Source organism: Salvia hispanica, unplaced genomic scaffold, assembly GCF_023119035.1.
Source record: "Salvia hispanica cultivar TCC Black 2014 unplaced genomic scaffold, UniMelb_Shisp_WGS_1.0 HiC_scaffold_167, whole genome shotgun sequence".
Classification (NCBI taxonomy): Eukaryota; Viridiplantae; Streptophyta; class Magnoliopsida; order Lamiales; family Lamiaceae; genus Salvia; species Salvia hispanica.
In genome coordinates this window covers 95,613-115,184 of record NW_025951879.1, presented here as the reverse complement: position 1 = coordinate 115,184, position 19,572 = coordinate 95,613, and the positions used below count along the sequence as shown (strand labels likewise).

Here is a 19,572-nt window from a genome sequence, read left to right as displayed (position 1 = left end):
ATAGGCCCCTTTTCTCTAGTTGTAACCACTTCCCATTAGTAATGGGTCATTACCGTGGCCCGCCTACTAACTACAACAAGACAATTGCATTTCAAGCAATAAACCGGCCGGTTCCCGACATATTTTTCTTCCGATTCTGAATCCTGGCTCATACCTGTTTGATTATTTAGTTAAGTCGACTTATCAGTTATAATCAGACTACTTTACGCAATCTTAATAATATACAATAGTTAATTGCCTTATATTTTCTTATAGGAGTACCTTATATTGTTAAGATTCAAATGCCTTATTCTTAAACTTAGATCCCAAATCAAAATATGAGATCCAAAATCCAATGATTAAAGACAGCGGCGCAATGAGCATTCTATGGAATCGACTTTAATGTTCATTGGTGCTATATTAATGCATATTATTTCACATTAAACCGCATGTGCGAACCTAATCAATATACAGTAAGGAATTAGGCATTTTAGGTTATATATAAATGAAATTGAAATAAAGTTTAATGCACACTCTTTCTGTCATAAGCCAAAAAAAGGGTAATAAATTTATTGGATTAAATAAAGGGAAGTAGTGATAAATTTTGATGGTTAAGATTCTATTTGTGCATGAAATGGACAGGCTAGCACTAATAAACTCTATTGATTACTGATTTGAAACAAAGCAGAGGTGAAGATAAGAAGGAGTTGTTGGAGCTAACTCAATAATTATTGATATTAAAAATCTTAAGCTAATGATTAGAGGAACAACCTTTTCAAGCTTTTGTCCACCCAAGTATGTGGTTTAGTTTGTCTAAGCTTCTACAAGGATATTTGGTTGAATTTATATATGCAAGTGCAACGGTCCTCTCTCTCTCTTGATGTTTGTTCTATATTTGTGATTCATTGTATCTTTAATTCTTAATGATAAAAAAAGACCCATTAGTTAATATGGACATCACTAAACTGAAGATGGGTTATAGTACCAACTAATAATTCTTACACGAAACAAGTATCTATAAATTTAAACAAGTGGAGTGTTATCCTAAAGTCTCAACTACCCAACCCACAAAAGAAAAAAAAAAGTTTACTCAAATTTAATGGCCAATTAATCGAGAGAAACTTTTTTTACACAACAACGTCTAATAATGGAGAATTTGAGATATATAGGATTAGTTATTTCGATAAGTGAAAAAGGTACTATTATTGTTACTAGATAAAAATAACTACATCTAAAGCTACAAATAAGCTAGCACTTTATTAATACCAAATTCTCATTTCCATATAGGTCCATATACCTCACTGCATTTGAAAATCCTGATTTATGATTCATTAAAGGCCGACTACATTGAGGTCACGGGTTCATACCTCTCCGTTCGCCGGGAGACTTTTGGCATTGATCCAGATACTTGGTCAATAAAGAATTAGTTAGATTTTGCTAAAAGCGAGTTCGAGTTAGGAATACCTGTAGTTAAACTAAAAAAGGTTGACTATAATTCGGGTGATCAATCATCCGATTCATATTTTAAGCAATTGAACTACATTATTGTTTTCTTTGTTAAAATATAATGTTAATCATATGAACATTACATTAAATCGGATACAACTACACATTTCCACCACCAATTTCATGTTACTGAAAGATGAGCTTATAAAATCCTCAAACTAAAATAGAATTTCTAAAAACTTTAATCAATATCTATGCTGGTGAAGCTCCAAATGCAAACCACGATTTCCGCCAATTATAAAGCGATTTTGGCTTAACAACAACGACTTATCACCCAAATTGAGTAAGAAATATAAACCCTAATTTTAAACCCTCACCCCCTGGCCTAATTTCCCCCAAAAAATGGCTTCTCTGTACAGAGCTTCAAAATCTCTAAAATCGCATAGGGTTCCGTTCAATCTACTCCATATTAACACGAAGCCCCTTAGATTCGACACAGCTGCATATTTGAATCCAATATTCGGCTGGACGCAATGTCAATTTTTCGCGTCGCAATTTAGGGAAGATCCGAGCATAGACTTAAATCAGTTCCCATCCGACAGAATTCGCAACTTCTCGATAATTGCCCATGTTGACCATGGAAAATCGACGCTCGCCGACAGGCTTCTGGAGCTCACGGCAACTATTAGGAAGGGTCATGGGCAGCCTCAGTATTTAGATAAATTACAGGTTTTTATTTGATTGAATAGATTAAGTGCCTTATTTTGATCTCCTGAATTGCATTGCCCTACGTTGTGGATTTTCGGTCCATCAGTTGGAATAAAGCGTATTATGTGTGTGATTGGAGAGGCGGTTTTGCTGAAGCAATGATGGAAATGATTTGGGAATGTTGGTTTTCATACTGTAGATGATTATTGTTCTTTGTAAAGATTAGGAATTTAGATGGGAATGGTTTTCCTTTTATATTCAATGGGTTGAATTTTGAGGACTGTTTTCGAGGCACTTTACTATGTTTATAGGTTTACCTTAAACTCACTACAGATGTGATAAAATGTTTTAACCTTCTAGTTAGTTGAGGAGCATGCAATGGATTTCCATGTTGATGATTTTGGGAAAAGATTATGTTTTGTTTTTCCACAACTTATTTCATTATACAATTTGTTCGTCCTAGGTAGAGAGAGAACGTGGAATAACCGTTAAGGCCCAGACAGCGACTATGTTTCATAGGCACAATTACCTTGGAACAGATGCAAATTTTTTGCTAAACCTGATCGATACACCTGGACACGTGGATTTTAGCTATGAAGTGTCAAGATCTTTGGCAGCATGCCAGGGCGTCCTCCTTGTTGTTGATGCAGCTCAAGGTGTCCAGGCACAAACAGTTGCAAATTTTTATCTTGCATTTGAAGCAAACCTCACTGTAATTCCTGTTATTAATAAAATCGATCAGCCAACAGCTGACCCAGATCGAATTAAAGAGCAGCTGAAGTCTATTTTTGATCTTGATCCGAGTCAAGCTCTATTAACATCAGCAAAGACAGGTCAAGGTCTCGCGCAAGTCCTTCCTGCTGTGATAGAGCGAATACCTCCTCCTCCTGGAAAGAGCACTTCACCTCTACGCATGCTTTTACTGGACTCTTACTATGATGAATATAGAGGAGTTATTTGCCATGTTGCTGTTGTTGATGGGACTTTGAGGAAGGGTGATAAGATTTCCTCTGCTGCAACAGGCCAATCTTATGAAGTTTCTGACGTTGGGATCATGCACCCTGAACTCACTCAGACAGGAATCCTTTTAACAGGGCAAGTGGGATATGTTGTTAGTGGTATGCGGTCAACTCAAGAGGCACGAGTTGGAGATACTCTTTATCAGACTAAATGCACTGTAGAGCCACTTCCAGGTAGCTTTTCCACGCCAATGTTAAATAAATTATGATTATATGCTGCTGGTGAATTAGTTTTGATTTAGCTACATCGGATGCCTTGCTTCTATGATTATAATATTATCTACCATCATCAAGTGTATTTGTCTTATGTTTTCTTTGCTTCCTGACATTGAAAGGTTTCAAGCCGGTAAAACATATGGTATTTTCGGGTCTATATCCAGCAGATGGATCAGATTTTGAAGCACTTAGTCATGCCATTGAAAGACTGACTTGCAACGATGCCAGTGTATCTGTTACAAAAGAGAGTAGTTCAGCACTTGGCTTGGGCTTCAGGTGAGGATAAGCTGCAGTTATTGCTAAAAGACAATATTTTTCCATTTGATGATTCTAGTCTCCAACAGATGTGGTTTCTTGGGCTTACTTCACATGGATGTCTTTCATCAACGGCTTGAGCAGGTATATTCTGTTTCCCTCTGCAATTGCATCTGCATGCTTCAGAAGTAAACTAATGAGATTTCAATTTTTATGTTTTATGCCTTCTGATTGATGTTCAATTCAAGCTAAGAAATAAAACCTTTACTATCTAACACATTGCATGTGCTTTCACTTATGATACTTTATTCTGCTACAACCAAAGCAATGTCTTCATTTCCTGATTTATAAAAGTGCCTGCTTAATTGTTATGCACAAAGGATACAATAGTTATCGTGCAGTAACTAAGTATAGTAAATGGTTTCTAGATCATGATCATCTGTTTATTTATATTTAACTAAGTTCTATTGAATAGGAACATGGAGCTCATGTGATTTCAACTGTTCCCACTGTGCCATATATATTTGAGTATTCTGATGGAAGGTGTGCGACTCATTTTCACTAACATAGTTTATAATTTCTTTAATCTTGAATAACGACTGATGGTTCTACCTGTTTCTAATAGCAAATTACAAGTCCAGAATCCTGCTATGTTGCCCTCAAATCCTAAAATGCGGGTAACAACGTGTTGGGAACCCACTGTAATAGCAACTATTATAATTCCTAGTGAGTAAGCTCTCAAGCTCTATAAGTTCCTATGGATCTATCTTTCTATGTCTAAGATTCCATATTGACCTCAAGCTTGACCAGTTTATGAAATGGAAAACATTTAACATGTGCTACTCTCAATGTTTTACTTTAAGGTATGTGGGAGCCATTATCACCCTTTGTTCTGAAAGGCGAGGTGAGCAGTTGGAGTACTCCTTCATTGACAGGTGACTACTACCAACAAATGCCTACTAGTTTAACAATGTAGTTCTTCTTTGAGTCCTAACCAGACAAATTCATTAATGATATTTTGTTACTGTTTGGCGAATTCTGATGTTCTTAAGAGTTGCTTGGAGTTACCTCCATTATTCTTGGTGATTCCTATGGTAGAATGGAATTACCCTCTATAGGCTGTCTTTCAGAAAATAGTATAGAGGCATCAGAAAGTATTTTGGTAAATATTTATTATGCCAATCTGAATGAGGCTGAGTTCTTTGGGACTTAATGTCCTGACTCAGTGGGGCATTTCCTAATGTTGGGATAGATTCTTGCTAAAAATGTTGCATTTTTATATGAATTATATGCATCATGACAGTTCAACTCTGAGGTGGATCAGCATTGTTTGATTAATATAGCATGTTCCATCAGCTATAATAATATCCAATGATAATAATCCATCAGCTGGTCATGTAGTAAATCCAATAATAATATCAGTTGTACTCCCACCCCAATTTGTTAATCTCAATGTTATCTATTGCTCTTCTGGTTATTTATGGTTGCCTCCACCACGTGCAGTCAAAGAGCACTGATGAAGTATCGGTTACCGTTAAGGGAAATTGTCGTTGACTTTTACAATGAATTGAAGAGTTTAACTTCTGGATATGCGTCTTTTGATTATGAGGAAGCAGAGTAAGATTGTCATCATCCCGTTCTCCACGCACATATATTTTCATGGTGTTGAATATCAGCAACTGATGTGGTGTATTGTAAATGTGTTCTTAATAGTTATCAGGCTGCAGATTTAGTGAAACTTGATATACTATTAAATGGACAACCAGTTGATGCTATGGCAACTATAGTCCATAGATCGAAGGCACAGCGTGTAGGTCGTGAACTTGTGGAGAAGCTGAAGAAGTTCATCGACAGGTACATTGATTTAGTTTCAAGTTCCACAATTTATGTTTCATTCTCGTCTGCAGACTATATTGATACTATAACTACATTGAGCAGGCAAATGTTTGAGATAACCATACAAGCTGCTATCGGACAAAAGATTATTGCACGGGAGACGTAAGTATCTTCTGCAACCCGACATGATCACAAATCTCTTACATTATCTGGCGTTTGTTACAGCATTGTTACATTAAACTATGGTGCAAGCGCATCTTTGGGATATCCTGACGTCCAATTCCACATTATGGTTACAACTTTCAGGGTCTCGGCCATGAGGAAGAATGTTCTTGCTAAATGCTACGGAGGCGATGCCACCCGGAAGAAGAAACTTTTGGAAAAGCAAAAGGAAGGAAAGAAGCGAATGAAACGTGTCGGCTCTGTTGATATACCCCAGGAGGCTTTTCATGAGCTATTAAAGGGTTCATGAAATGCTATAATTACAACTGACCTATTTTTTACTTTATGAGAAGATGTTTATAGGCAGATAATGCATGATCAAGACGGAAAAAATAGAGTCTTTACTGCTGTGAAGCAAATGGTAGTACAATACTCATATTCCTTAAGAGGAGGTCTTTTTGTTGGAAATTTTTGGGATTAAATAAATCTGTACTTCATTTCTATAATCTAGTAATTAGACCATGTTTGGTTGGTCTAATATACATAATGTCAATTTGTAGTGACATAAGATTCTAATAATTCAAGATTTTTTTGATGTCAGTAAACCTTATTAAGTGACAACTATGCTGATAATCCACTCCAAATATTTTCCAGTCCGAAATAATAATATTTGGTGTAAATTATCAGCAGATTTACTTTATTTCATCGGAACAAAAGTGGAGAATTGTTTTGTACATCATATAACAAAAAATGATCAAAAACCCCCATGCATCATGCTCACTGATCTTGAACAAAGCTAAAATCATCCCAAATATTGACATTAACCCTAGCACTTCGATTTATTCATTCATTTTCCACATCAAACACCAACCCTTTTCAAGAAAGAGTACTCGAATCAGCAGCCGCCAAATTCTCGCCCTTTATCTCGCCGCCCATCTTCCCAACACCGCCGTTGGCCACCATGGTCGAGATCACGCCTGCGATGGTAGACCGGAAACTTGGATCAGACGAGATCACCTTCGTCAGCGTCTCCGTTAGAGCCTGCTGAGAGGGGACCTGGTTAGGGTTTCCAAAGTAGGGCGGCTCAAACATTTTTTGTTGCAGCAAAGGATGGTAGCCACCGCCCCAAGAGGCGGGAAGGGTGTTGGAATCGACGGTCGAGAAGCTTAGGTTTGTGGTGGGGAATCTAGGGTTGGCCGGAGAGGCGGAGGGATATAGGTTGAAAGGAGTGTTTGAGGTTGATGGATTGGTGATGAGGTCTAGGGTTATGGTGGGAGAGGTGTTTGATGAGGAGTTGGAGATGAGGTAGGGCTGAGGCTGTCCGTACAGATTGAAAGATGCTGACGGCTGAGAGGCGGAGGAGCCTGAGAGGAGCATGGAGGCGGCCGCAGAGGTGGTGGATGCCATCGCGGTGGCGGAGAGGGGGAGGGGGTGGTTGTGGGTGCCTTCGTAGGTTGTGATCAAGATTGATGTGTCTTCTATAAATCTTTGCACCTGAAAATTATAAATAATGGAGGGAGATTAAAGATCATCAATTTCATCTCAGCTACTAAAATTTGTTACATTCAATATAATTAATCATTAAAATGGAAATTTCATTAAATAAAATTGCTAATCCAATCAAAGTAATCATTAGAATTCAACAAATAATGTGATTGTTTGATTTCTCTAGCTAGGTCCTACAAAATCAAAAGGAGAAAGAATTGGTGATTCAAAATTCAATTACAATTTGTTGGATCTTAACATACCAAACTATCGATGTTATTTTCATTTTGGCTTGAATCTGTTGTTATTTGTTACCGATCGTCGGTTTGAGCCTTTTACTTTATCGAAAAATATGCCAAACAAGTTTTCGCGAGTACCTGTTTTCTAACGGGACACGTTGGAGAGATGGTGCAACGATAATAAGCCCGCGGACACGGATTCCCCTTGGCTATTTTCTGCCCATATTTTCTCCATTGACACCCATCATTCATCTACAACAATCCCAGCATACTCATATCAAAAAATAAAAACACTAAAATCAATAATATATAAATAAAAAAAAAAGATTATGTGACTGAAATACATACCGTTGGCGTATCGCATCTTGCTCTTACACAAACCCTTGTTCTCTTCCCACTCGTATGAGAAATCTCACCATCCCCATTTCTCGCCGCCACCGCCACCGCCTCCCCCTCCGATCCCATCTTAACGACATCGTTTCGCTCCGTGGAATGATCACTTGTCCCAAGTCGAAGAGACACCAGCTCTTGATCTCCTTCATCTCCAATTTTTGGATCCAAATCAGTCCCATTTTTCTTAAAATTTTGCTGAAAATCACTCACTTTCCTTTGCAGATCCTTGTAATCCACCTCGATCTTCTGCAGTAGGGTTTTCAACCTCATATTTTCTTCTCTCATCCCAACAACTTTACACCTCAAATCCTCCATTAGTGAGAGCGAAATTGTAATGTAACAATGACTTATATAACAAGTCTTTATCACAAAATACTATTTAATTTGATGATTAAATCTGAGTCCACATCTGCAGCCAGAGACTTCGAAATGTCAACTGCCCGCGTAGCTCATGCATGTTTTTAAATGGTTTTTTTAATGAGAGTTGAAATTTAAGGATCATTTTGTTGCAAGTTAAGGTTAAATTATGGAGGAATATTGGACTTGGAAAATAAATTAAGGGTAGAGACAGATGGGGTTTGTGGACTTTGAAGACAACGGATAATACGGTGGTCTTAGTCGTTTTATATTTTAATCATTAATTTTGTGTATTATTTGTGGTTTTGAAATTCTAGTTTAGTGCAATATGTCTTTGAAGGATTCACATGATCGTCGGCTACAGAGGTAAACGTTTCTTTCGTTTTTAGTCAGCACTTTTCTTGGGAGTTGGGCTGAAAATGTGGCTAAGTTTATAGTATATAGATGGCGTTTGATTCGCTGCAATATTGGATAAGTCAAAATAGGGTTATAATTTTAGTACTGTAGAGACAGGTCAAAATACATTGTCATGACCAAATTTTTGAGAAAAAGACAATTGAAAAAATATAAGATTAAACATAACATTTGGTCGTAAGTAAACGTGCACTTGGACGACCCCATATTGTATAACACGTACAGTATTTAAGTGTGTGTGGTGTGGGGGGGATTTATTGAAGATTGATCGTCACATATACGTTCAGTTAATAAATATGTATCTACGCGATGAGCCCTATTCATCCTAGTAACAATAGGAACCATGTTGGTCCTAAAATATATGTTCGGAAGTTTACAAATGTATATAAACATGTGACACCAATTGTACATGATCATGGACTGATTCACTTTCTTTCAGACTTCGTACTTAACAGCTAGACACAATAAAAGTGATAAAAACTGTGAAATAAAAATATTGGCAGCTTTACGGAGAATATTCAAAAATTAATTCTTCTTTTTTCACTGTTTGGCTAACAACTACAAAGACTAAGAATTTCTATAATGTCAACATCAAGTAAGATTATGGAGTGATTATCCATATATAGTTCATTGATAAAATAGATAGAATGGTCCATTTTCGAGTTCTTACCACTAAAGTAATAATTGCATATTATTGCATCAAGAAGAAAATTTTGGTTGTTTGAAAATTAAGAAAAAGATCGAGTTCATTTAATAAAATAAGTTGTATTTGACTAATGATGATAAACTACATGGAGACTATGAGGCCATGTTGGGTTTAAAATATTAGTTGTAATTGCAACTGCTCAATTTTTGAAAGTTGAGATTTGGGTCGTACTTGATCAAGCAATATTATGTTAGTACTTAATATATTTAATCTAATACTAATTGGAAGCATGAAATGTGTTTGGTAAAAATAAAGGGTGTTAATTTATTTAATACAGACTGATTACGAGCATTGACTTTGAAATGTGATATATAAGCGGTGGCAGCAATCTTAAATCGTGTACTAATTTAATTAATTTAATAAATTTTACAGTACTAAGCTTATTTATGACTATCTTTTATTATATCAAGCCACCATGATGGAGACACAACCTGCCTATCATATTTTTAAATAACTTTCACATGTAATAAAAAAATAACTTTCATATATATAAACTTGAGCTAGTAGTCATATATAAATGTCAGAACTAGTCATTATTGAAGCCTAGCCAATGTAAATTAAGTTATAATAAAGGGATTTAAATTTCAGAATTTATTACAACATCATGTAGATAGTGAAACATTTAATCACCGATGTGTATTGTGACACGTTTTGTCTAGTGCTGGCAATTTTTGACACGACACGAACCGGCACGAAATTAATGAGTTTGGGTCAGAGCTTATCGTGTTCGTGTCCTTATCGGGTCGACATCCATTAAGGACACGGTACTGTCAGGCCGTGTTCGTGTGTCGTGTTCGTGGTTTCCAAGTTCGTGTTATCCGGCTAATAATGCGTTGTTCGTCAGTCGTGTTCGTGTTATCCGTTAACACATAATATTTTAATATTATTATTCTTATTAACACATAATATTTTACTATTATTATTCTTATTATTTCATTTTTCAATACTTATTTTCGCGTGTCATTAATGGGCCCGTGTCGTTCGTGTCAAGGCTGACCCGAAACTGTTCGTGTCAAGCACGGGTTCGTGGCGCGTCCGTGTCGTGTTCGTGTCTGAGGGTAGCGGGTCGTGTTCGTGTTCGTGTTTGAGGTTTTATTAACGGGTCGTGTTCGTGTTTGTTGTTATCGTGTCGACACGATAACGACCCGACACGCACGATTTGCCACCCCTAGTTTTGTCTATCAGTGGGAACTCAAATTTAATTGACAGTAGAGACCATTTATGACATGACTTCCACAATTTTCAATTCTGCATCAAGAGGAGTTCATATAGGACTATTTATGTACACTCCAATAAAGGATTCCAATAAAGGATTTCTAAAGTCATGATTAGATATTTTGACGTGTCAATTACCCTTTTGTTTATATTATTATTAGTACTATTGTTTGAGTGTTTTAAATGATTATAAAATATGTTTGATGTTGAATTGTCGTTTCCAAAAATCTTATTAAGTCAAATTCAATCATAGCAAAAAACAAAATTATCATAATATCATTGAATAATTGTCTGTGAACACACTACTTTTAATCATAGTCAGAATTACATGAAATTTTTTTAGAAATATATGAATTTAAGTTTTTTCTAAATTTGTAGATAAAACTTATTTTCTAAATAAAAGTAAGAAAAAACTAAAATTATATCGTGCCACCGTCCCTTCTCTAGCCTCTCCTATGTCCCTTCTTATATTTGTATCACAACATTGAACTAATTACAATTATTTCATGATAACGAAACACAACTGAATTGGTAATATATTTTCCTTCTAATTAATAGATCGAGGTTGGGATTATTATGAGATAAATTGGAACCATCATTTTTCTTAAATTACAAGTATTACATATCATACATTATACTTCAGTTCTTAGATTGGAGAATATTTGTATTATAAAATTGTTTCACAAGGAAAACCCAATTTTTCTACAAATTCTAGAATTTGGAAGCATGTAAGTGAATATATAAAAATAAGATTGTCTTTAATCCATATTAATATTCGAAATCGAAAAATAAAGAGCTTCGAAAGTTAAGTTTTACTTTATGCTAATACGATTTCGTCGAAAATTAGGAAATGATATAAGTACTACTCCATTCAATTTCTCTATTTCTCACAACATAAAACCCTCCTTTCCTACAACACAAATTTGGATATTCAATAAATCTTGATTAATATTTTTTGTTTAGATGAATTTCATACGTACATTTTATCAATACTTGATAAAATTGCACAAAAACTATAATATACCACTAACATGGAGTATGAAGTGAAAGATTAAGGCAAATTCTTTGTTGATGCACATAGAAATTACTCTCTCATGTGCATATAGAAACCTCTGTTTCCATCTTCTGTAGTTCTCTGCCAATATTTACATAAAACTTTCCAAAAAAAGGGGGCGACATAAAATCTCACACACACCCCCTTTCAAGAGAGAGAGAGAAGGGAGAGAGGGGACAAAAAATGGACAAGAAAGGTGTACTACATTTGGAAATATCCTTAAGGAGATACTACTAGATTTTTACTTCCTTATTTAAACCACCATCACTTCCTCACTATCTTAGGACCATTATAGGCCACTCCTACAATCACGTGATCATCTGGTTTTTCCATCTCCTTCAACCATGCAAACCCCTCCTCCTCCTCCGCCTCCACCGACACGTCACCGCCGACTGTATATCAAACAATGACCAATTATTAGTACAATACATGACACAAAATTGTGTGTATAAACAAATGTAGAGTGCATTCACTTCAATTAGAGTTATTTTAATCCCAAATTATGGTTTGTTAATCACAACTAGGATATGATTAGGAGGAATGGAAACAAAGAGGAAGTTTCCTAGATTCTATCTAATGTCAAAAGGGATCATTTTTGGAAGCTTTCATGTGACTGAAGAAAACAAGGTTTTTTTGTACCTGAAATTTGGGGAAATGGCAGCTCTTGGTAGTACTGACAGTGACGGCCTTCGGGGTCGCAGTATGGAGGGCCAAGGACGTCGAGAACAGCGCACGCTGTCTTGGCAGTGAACCGGTGCATGTTGCCCCCATCGGCTGGATAGAGAATGGAGGTATTGCAAGGTTGGGTCAACTCCGAATTCACCTTCACCTTAGCCAGACATAGACCGTTGTCGTCTGCAAGAAGATAGAATGTGAACACAGAGGATGGAAGGCAATGGAAGAGATAGATAAGTACTGCACTTATTATGCTGTGGATGCAAAGATTCGTCTACAACGAAAGGTCTCCTAGTCATCTCACCTATCAAACACTGCACATAATTATTTTATTTACTATGGTCTGTTCGAAACAAGTCTAACAATCTCAGCAGTTGAATTGTAACTACATTGGAAGATTGTGATCAAGGGTGTGGTTCTACTTCTACATAACATAGGGATATCGGAAGGGCTAAAAGAGCAACTAGAACGAGCAAACAAACGGACTAAGAGAGTAAAAAAAAATGAGCACAAATAGGGATAGCTATGATAACATAATCCCCTATTTCTTCCATAAGAACAAATGTAATTCACAGGTAGGACCAACAAAGAAGCCTTTAGTTTCAACAAGGACATACTTTTGGGATCCACAGCACTCATCGTTTTGCAATCATCCGCCTTGTCCGCCCAGTCAAGGGACCGAATATGCATCGTGCCAAACAGGAGCTTGCTGAAAACTGTCATTCCGGGATGGTTGTGAAGCGGAATGACAGTCTTCGGGGGCAAGCAGAAGATACCAATCTGCAATAACAAAGCAATACGGTTCACTCAAATCACGTGCACTGGTGAAATCAAGAATCAACAAAGTGATTCTTCATCAAAAAAACAAGAAACTTACTGAGAATTTGTCGCATTCATGGAGGCGCATGTAAGTTATGATAGGCGCGCGATCCTTGCTGAAACACGGCATATTTGGCCGCAAGCCTACATCTTCTTGAGTCATTCCATCTGCAGGGATCAAACACAATCGTTAAGACTTGGTAGAAAGATTCAAAACCAGAGGATATGATATAAACTTAGCAGTTTGGCAAAATAGGAACTACATTCTCAACAATTCTTTATAGCCACAACTCATCTATCACACTATCAAACTGTATTGACAAAGAAACATAGCAAAAACAAAACCATTCGACTGCATCAAGGAAAGAATAAATTTTGAAATGTGTTGTGGATTTATAAAGTTCACATTTTTTACATAACTGAATTGCAATAGCAAAAGCCCAGCAGCTCAACAACATGATGTGGACAAGTCACAAAGCATCAGCAAAGGGGGGTTTTGGAAAAACCTGACATTTTATTTTATGCAAGAAAATAGTTCAATACCACAAAAGGGTAATAAAATAATATAGTGATGCAAGAGCCTGTTTCTAAAACAGGGAACATGAAGCTTCACATGCGGTGATACATACTTGATGGTGTTTGGGTCACTAAACCTCGGATTTGCATTAATGGTTCGAGAAAGATTTGAACACACAAATTTCAAGGCACATGGCACCACTTATGTAGCATAAATTTCAAGCGCCAAGCAGATGGCAAAAAAGTAAATTGATCCCACAATTACGGAATCCACCATTTTCACAAGAAAAATGCAAAAAAAATTGAAAAACCAATCAGAGAGTCATTATCACAGAATTCAGACACCACCACCCTCCAACAACATATGATTCAATTCCATCACAAAAGTACACCTTGTTTTCATACTACATTCATAGCCTTCACCAACCAAATTAAATAATAATAATAAAAAAGTGTTCTTGCAAATTTTCCATTCTTGCAAAACCACTGAAAATTGTCTCACATTGACAAAATCCCATGCCTAAGCAGAAACTGCAGAAAATCAAGATTAATAATTTGAAACCCAATAAAAAAAATGAAAAAAGATTGATTTGAATTTTGAATACCCAAAACAGCAGCAAGTTTCTCCACATTCTCAGGCGAGGGAACAATGCCAGGCCCACAATCAGCAAAAATCTCCTTGCAAGTGTCATAAAGCTTCTGAACAGCAGGAATCCTCTTCTGCCGCCGCTTCCCCTTCCTCGATTCACTGCTCATCTTCCCCCTCCCGCCGCTCCCGTTCGGCTCAATCCTCATTTTCATGCAGGTTAAAGACTCGATCTTGAAAACAGAGCACTGAAATCCAAGAGGTGGGTGCCAAAAAAGATGAAACAAAATCAAGGAAATGGAAAAGGGTCGTGCTTTTTTAGGAAGTCGTTGGGTACAATTGGAGTTGTGATATGATATTTCCTGGTCTGATACGAAAAACTATGCATCCAGCAGTCCCTGTACGAAAAGATTGACAGGAATGTAACGCATATATGTATACTTGTGTGTATAGGTGGAGATCAAATTGTTTGGAGGAGGTGGGGTGGGGTGATGGGGGTATATATATATCGATAGTTTGAGGAAGAAGTGAAGTGAAAACCGGGGGCTGGCCATACAATTCCAATGGGCTGTACAGAAAAGCGGATTTTCTCTGTTTTCTTTCTTTTATCTTTTCTTTTTTTTTTTTTACAATTGGACTTTTCAAGAATTTGACTTTGCCTTATTAAACCATACTACTCCTATTTCTTAACTAAACTCATTGATTGTGTTTGTTTTTTTTTTACATTTATTTATCGTTTTATTTTTATAGTAGCAAAGAAAATTAGAATTCTCCAATATAGGAATTAAATTAAATTTATATTTATTTAAGTTGGATAAGTTAATTTGAATATTTTAGGTATATAATGAATCATATCATACGATTCACACATGATCTGTATATACATTCAATTCTGAATTATCCTAGTTAAATAAGATGAGTAAAAATATTTTTGATAAATTAAATTTTGAAACAATGGACACTTTCTACTTTCTAATTTTTATCAAAGTAATAAATTGATTTAAATAAAATAATTGTAATGGATTTGGGATTTATTTGGAGATTTATCTAATGAATCATATCACACGATTCACACCTGATCTACATATATGTTCAATTATGAATTATCCTCATTTAATAAGATGAGTAAAGATATTTTTGATAAATTAAATTTTGAAACAATGGACATTTTCTACTTTCTAATTTTTAACAAAGTAATAGATTGATTTAAATGATATAATAGTAATGGATTTGGGATTTATTTCGAGATTTGCAATATTTGGTGCTAATTTTCTAATTTTATGATAATTGCATTTTTACCCTTGTATTTTTTACCTCTAAATGTAAGATTTGCAAGTTTAGGTTTTGGTGTTTTGAAATTTTAAGGTCAAGTGAAATAGGTGGGTTGATAAAAAGTTTTTCGATATATATTGCGTGTCGTTGACTAAAATTAATATAAAGTCTTAATGTACGGAGATAAATCTCGTATCGAATCACGGGTGCATTATTGTTAACTGTCTTCGGATTCGTTGTACGGATGTTATTCGTTTTAAAAGAATTTTGAGTGAGTTAAGTATTTGAATCTTGTCGGACAATACATAAAAACTTTTGTACAAAAAATATCGATCATTTATGTAACCGTTTTAGTATATTTATATATATTTATCAATAATGGTCTTACCAATAATTGAAATTCTCATTTTGTAGCCCTATTAGTATAATTATTAGTGCATCAGTATTAACTATAATATGGAGTATTTTTAAATTATTTATACTAAACGCTAGAATATGGAGTACTATTACACATTACTTATAATATTAGTTTTTACTAGTAGTAACTTCCATACATACATTTTATAGTACTATATGTTTTAATATTTTATTTTAGCTATTTATTTTTTATATCGCCACCGTTCATTTACATGACTTTGGATGAAACATTTTTGTTATTATATATAACTACTGAATTGGGAGATTTGCTTAACCCAAAAATTAATTACTACTATTAAAGACTAAATAAACTCAAGAAATGTCGAAGAAAAAAAATGACAAAAAGATCACGATTGAACCCGGAGTCTTTCTTCAAATTGAATTCTTATTTTGCAAGATATAAAATTATACATAGACAATTCTATTATTTGTATAACTCACTCTACACGACAGCACATTAATAGTATTAATTAATAGGAGTAATATTTTATTTGTTCACCAACACACTATATTAGAGACGAGTCATTGATGTTTTGGAAAAAATGTCGTGTTGTAGTTTTCATTGGCATATTATGATCTCCAAGTATTAAAAAAGATAGTACTCTATATTTTAAGTTTATTTTACAATTTCAGTTCATTGTCAATAGATTTTAAAAAGAGTATAAATAACACGAGAATAAGGACTAAAATGAAAAATTAATAAGCCACTAATTAGAGAAGCAAGTGGTGAGAGACTAGATTAATTTAAATTCGAACTCTATTTAAAAAATGACATTTATTTTAATTATACAGTTCATAGTTGTAACGGAAAATTATACTCGTGTGAAACGTATACGATCCTATCTTTAAATTTTTGTACGACCTTTTTTCATTTTCTCACCAACCAAAAACAACTTTACAATTTGTAACGTAAGTTCGGTAGGTTTATTTTGTATTTATCATATAAAACATAATTGAATTTATCAAATAACGTGCATTCTTTACCAGACACAGTTTGTTGCTAAAGCAAACATGAATCTCGTGAGCTTGATTTCTGCAGTAGCAAGAATACAAATTATTTTAAATTCTTATTGCAGAGATGATATATTATTATTATTATTATTATTATTATTATTATTATTATTATTATTATTACTACTATTTATTATTATTATTATGTTATTATTATTATTACTATTTATTATTATTATTATTATTATTATTATTATTATTATTATTATTATATCCGTAATTTGGTGATATTTAATTGAGGCAAAATGCCATTAAATATGTCTCCGTATTTATGTGAAAAAAATATAAAAAAATTTATGGCGTTGTTACTATTTACTGGGGTGTGTTAGGCTCCTTTGCACCCTAAGTGTCCTATTTCCTTCTTAATCTCAGGCCTTGGATCCTTAAATTGGATGGTTGTGATCAATGCATTATTAGTCTATAATGTTGCATTATTAGCCGTTGTGCATTATTAGAATGAAAATGTGCATTATTAGTCTATAATGTTGCATTATTAGCCGCTGTGCATTATTAGAATGAAAATGTGCATTATTAAATGACACGTGGCATTAATCTAACCGTCGGATGACAAAATCGTAAGACTAGGATTAAGAAGGAAAAAGGAAAAAAAGATATGAAAAGGATTTGAATACATCCCTCTACTTAGTGTATATATATATATAGGGATACTTCTAGAGGATAAAGTGAGTGTAAAGGAAAGTATTTCAAAGAATTTCTAGAAGAAATTGATAATATCGTGGCTTTGTTAGCTTTTATAGAATGAATTTGCATTCTTCACTCAAAGCTATTTACACTTTATTTTGAAATTACATGACACAATAATAACGTCGTTTTGATTTATGCTATAATACTTCTCAAAATGGATGCATAATATTTCTGATACAAAATGAACAATTAATAATTAAATATTTGTAATTGTTTATGATATACTGATAGAGCACATATAGTGATTTAAAGCGATATTACCTTGAAAATTGAAATATAAACATATTTAATTATTTGGTTTAATGTATTACTTTATAATTTCTTACTATGAAATTAAATTACACTTTCTAAAATTATTACTTAATTAATTGTTACATTTTCTTGCTAATTATTTCAACAATCAATATATAAGTGTAGGGTGAATATGTACAATATAAAATCACACCATTTTCGCTAATACAACATACTGAATTGATAAATCTTGGAGATTTTAATTACAAACCACAGAATCATACTCCATTTGGTTATTATTAATTGTTTTCTAGATTTGCACTGACATAGTAGTATAAATACTTGTAATTAAAATTACTGACAAAAGCTTTTGTCTCTCAAATCCTCCTCTCTATTTTTCTTTCTAAGATCATTGATATTTAACCTCAGTTATCCTTTTCTTTCCATCACAAGCCTTTTAGTACTAAAAAACTTCATAATATCAGCATTTGCAGTCTAAATAACGACAGAACGTTATCTTCAAACATCTGAAACTCAGCCAACTGAGCTTCCTTGCAATGTTGAGATTGATATCTTGTCCCGACTAAGGGTGAAACAACTCATGCTCTGCAAAGGAATGAGCAAGGAGTGGTCTAACCTAATGTCCGACAAAGATTTAAACAAAATACGTTCTTCTCTCCAAGACTAGTACTCCACCATTCAATCTCATTCCCTTACACGTCCAAGTATAGACCGTCATCCCAACGTAACCGATAAATCCCTACTCTTCATGAGTGAATCCAATGGCTTAAAATGCATGGCCAAACCAGTATCTGGAACCCTTTGACAAAACTTCAAGGTTCTTCCTAAATCCTACCCAATTTTATAGCCGATTGGATGAAGAGCCCTAATATCATGTATGGGTGGTATGTTCCGGATGATACTCCTCGCATGAAGCTTGTCGCCTTGGGCTTCTGCTGCAATGCCTAGGGGTGATGACTTTAAAGTCGTGCGCATTTCATGCTTACAAAAGAACACGCCGATGGTAGGGATTGAGGTTTATTCCTCCAAGTCAGATTTGTGGAAAGTTGTCAACGCAGGGATGAAGTTTGAGATTTACCCATTTCGATGATCAAGTCACTATGAACGAGAATGTATAATGGTATGTTGTTTCCCACGAGGTAATGCAGAAGAAAGGGGCGTATCTTGGTCAGATTCAATGCTCAAAACATGGAATTCACATATGAGCCATTTCCGGATGACAAGTTACGTGAACGTGAGTGGGTGATCCTTATGAACTGGAAAGGGTCACTTAGTGTACTGGTTGCTATCAGGAATGATGGCCGTGAGTTTCGACCGATCGAGGTATGGTGTCTTGTTGGTGATAGTTGGAACAAGACCGAGACTTTTGATGTACCACTAGGTTTTCCTGTTTTCTTAAATTATAAGGTGGTGCGTGCGGTTTTCGTGTTTTTTAAATTTTAAGGTGGTGCGTGCAGTTTTCGTGTTTTTTAAATTTGAATGAGCCGAATGTTAGGGTTTGATTTGAAACTCATAGCCACTTTTCCTAATACCAACAGGCTCGACAAGAGACCATTCTAGTTCATAAGCGTCACAACCATCATTTTCAAGTAACTCATCATTCAGAAATGGCTCAAACGTAAATTCCATAAGGAGCATTAAATCCAGTCAAGATACGGTTCGCACGATTTTGCCTCAGTGGAATAGAAATAGCATGCGAAAATACGTTTTGATTTATAGTGACTTGATCATTAAAATGGTTAATCTTAAAGTTTATCCATGCATTGTCAACAACTTTCAACAAATATGATTATGATCCCAACCCTCATCTTGTTCCTATTTATGCAAGAAATGCG

The 19,572-nt window shown here is 34.9% G+C and overlaps 3 protein-coding genes across 4 annotated transcripts; 1 reads left to right on the top strand and 2 right to left on the bottom strand.

Moving 5' to 3' along the window:
• The first annotated feature begins 1,775 nt into the window (after positions 1–1,775).
• On the top strand, positions 1,776–6,122 carry LOC125198574 (translation factor GUF1 homolog, mitochondrial-like). 2 transcript variants are annotated; one of them, XM_048096894.1, is made up of 12 exons: positions 1,778–2,154; positions 2,597–2,789; positions 3,156–3,326; positions 3,488–3,644; positions 3,713–3,767; positions 4,099–4,166; positions 4,249–4,353; positions 4,487–4,558; positions 5,127–5,240; positions 5,337–5,477; positions 5,562–5,621; positions 5,766–6,122. In XM_048096894.1, the coding sequence occupies exons 1-12, from the start codon at positions 1,828–1,830 to the stop codon at positions 5,929–5,931; spliced, it is 1,629 nt and encodes a 542-aa protein (XP_047952851.1). In that variant the 5' UTR covers positions 1,778–1,827; the 3' UTR covers positions 5,932–6,122. The 2 variants fall into 2 exon arrangements, with proteins under 2 accessions (XP_047952850.1, XP_047952851.1); XM_048096893.1 differs by having other exon boundaries at positions 1,776–2,154; positions 2,597–3,326.
• A 240-nt stretch (positions 6,123–6,362) lies between these two features.
• On the bottom strand, positions 6,363–8,054 carry LOC125198575 (probable WRKY transcription factor 72). The gene is made up of 3 exons (XM_048096895.1): positions 7,694–8,054; positions 7,484–7,597; positions 6,363–7,115 (listed from the first exon to the last, which is right to left on the bottom strand). The coding sequence occupies exons 1-3, from the start codon at positions 8,051–8,053 to the stop codon at positions 6,498–6,500; spliced, it is 1,092 nt and encodes a 363-aa protein (XP_047952852.1). The 5' UTR covers position 8,054; the 3' UTR covers positions 6,363–6,497.
• A 3,420-nt stretch (positions 8,055–11,474) lies between these two features.
• On the bottom strand, positions 11,475–14,560 carry LOC125198552 (plant cysteine oxidase 1-like). Its single transcript, XM_048096868.1, has 5 exons — positions 14,100–14,560; positions 13,037–13,146; positions 12,777–12,939; positions 12,124–12,339; positions 11,475–11,876 (listed from the first exon to the last, which is right to left on the bottom strand). The coding sequence occupies exons 1-5, from the start codon at positions 14,293–14,295 to the stop codon at positions 11,749–11,751; spliced, it is 813 nt and encodes a 270-aa protein (XP_047952825.1). The 5' UTR covers positions 14,296–14,560; the 3' UTR covers positions 11,475–11,748.
• Between the last annotated feature and the right edge of the window lie 5,012 nt (positions 14,561–19,572).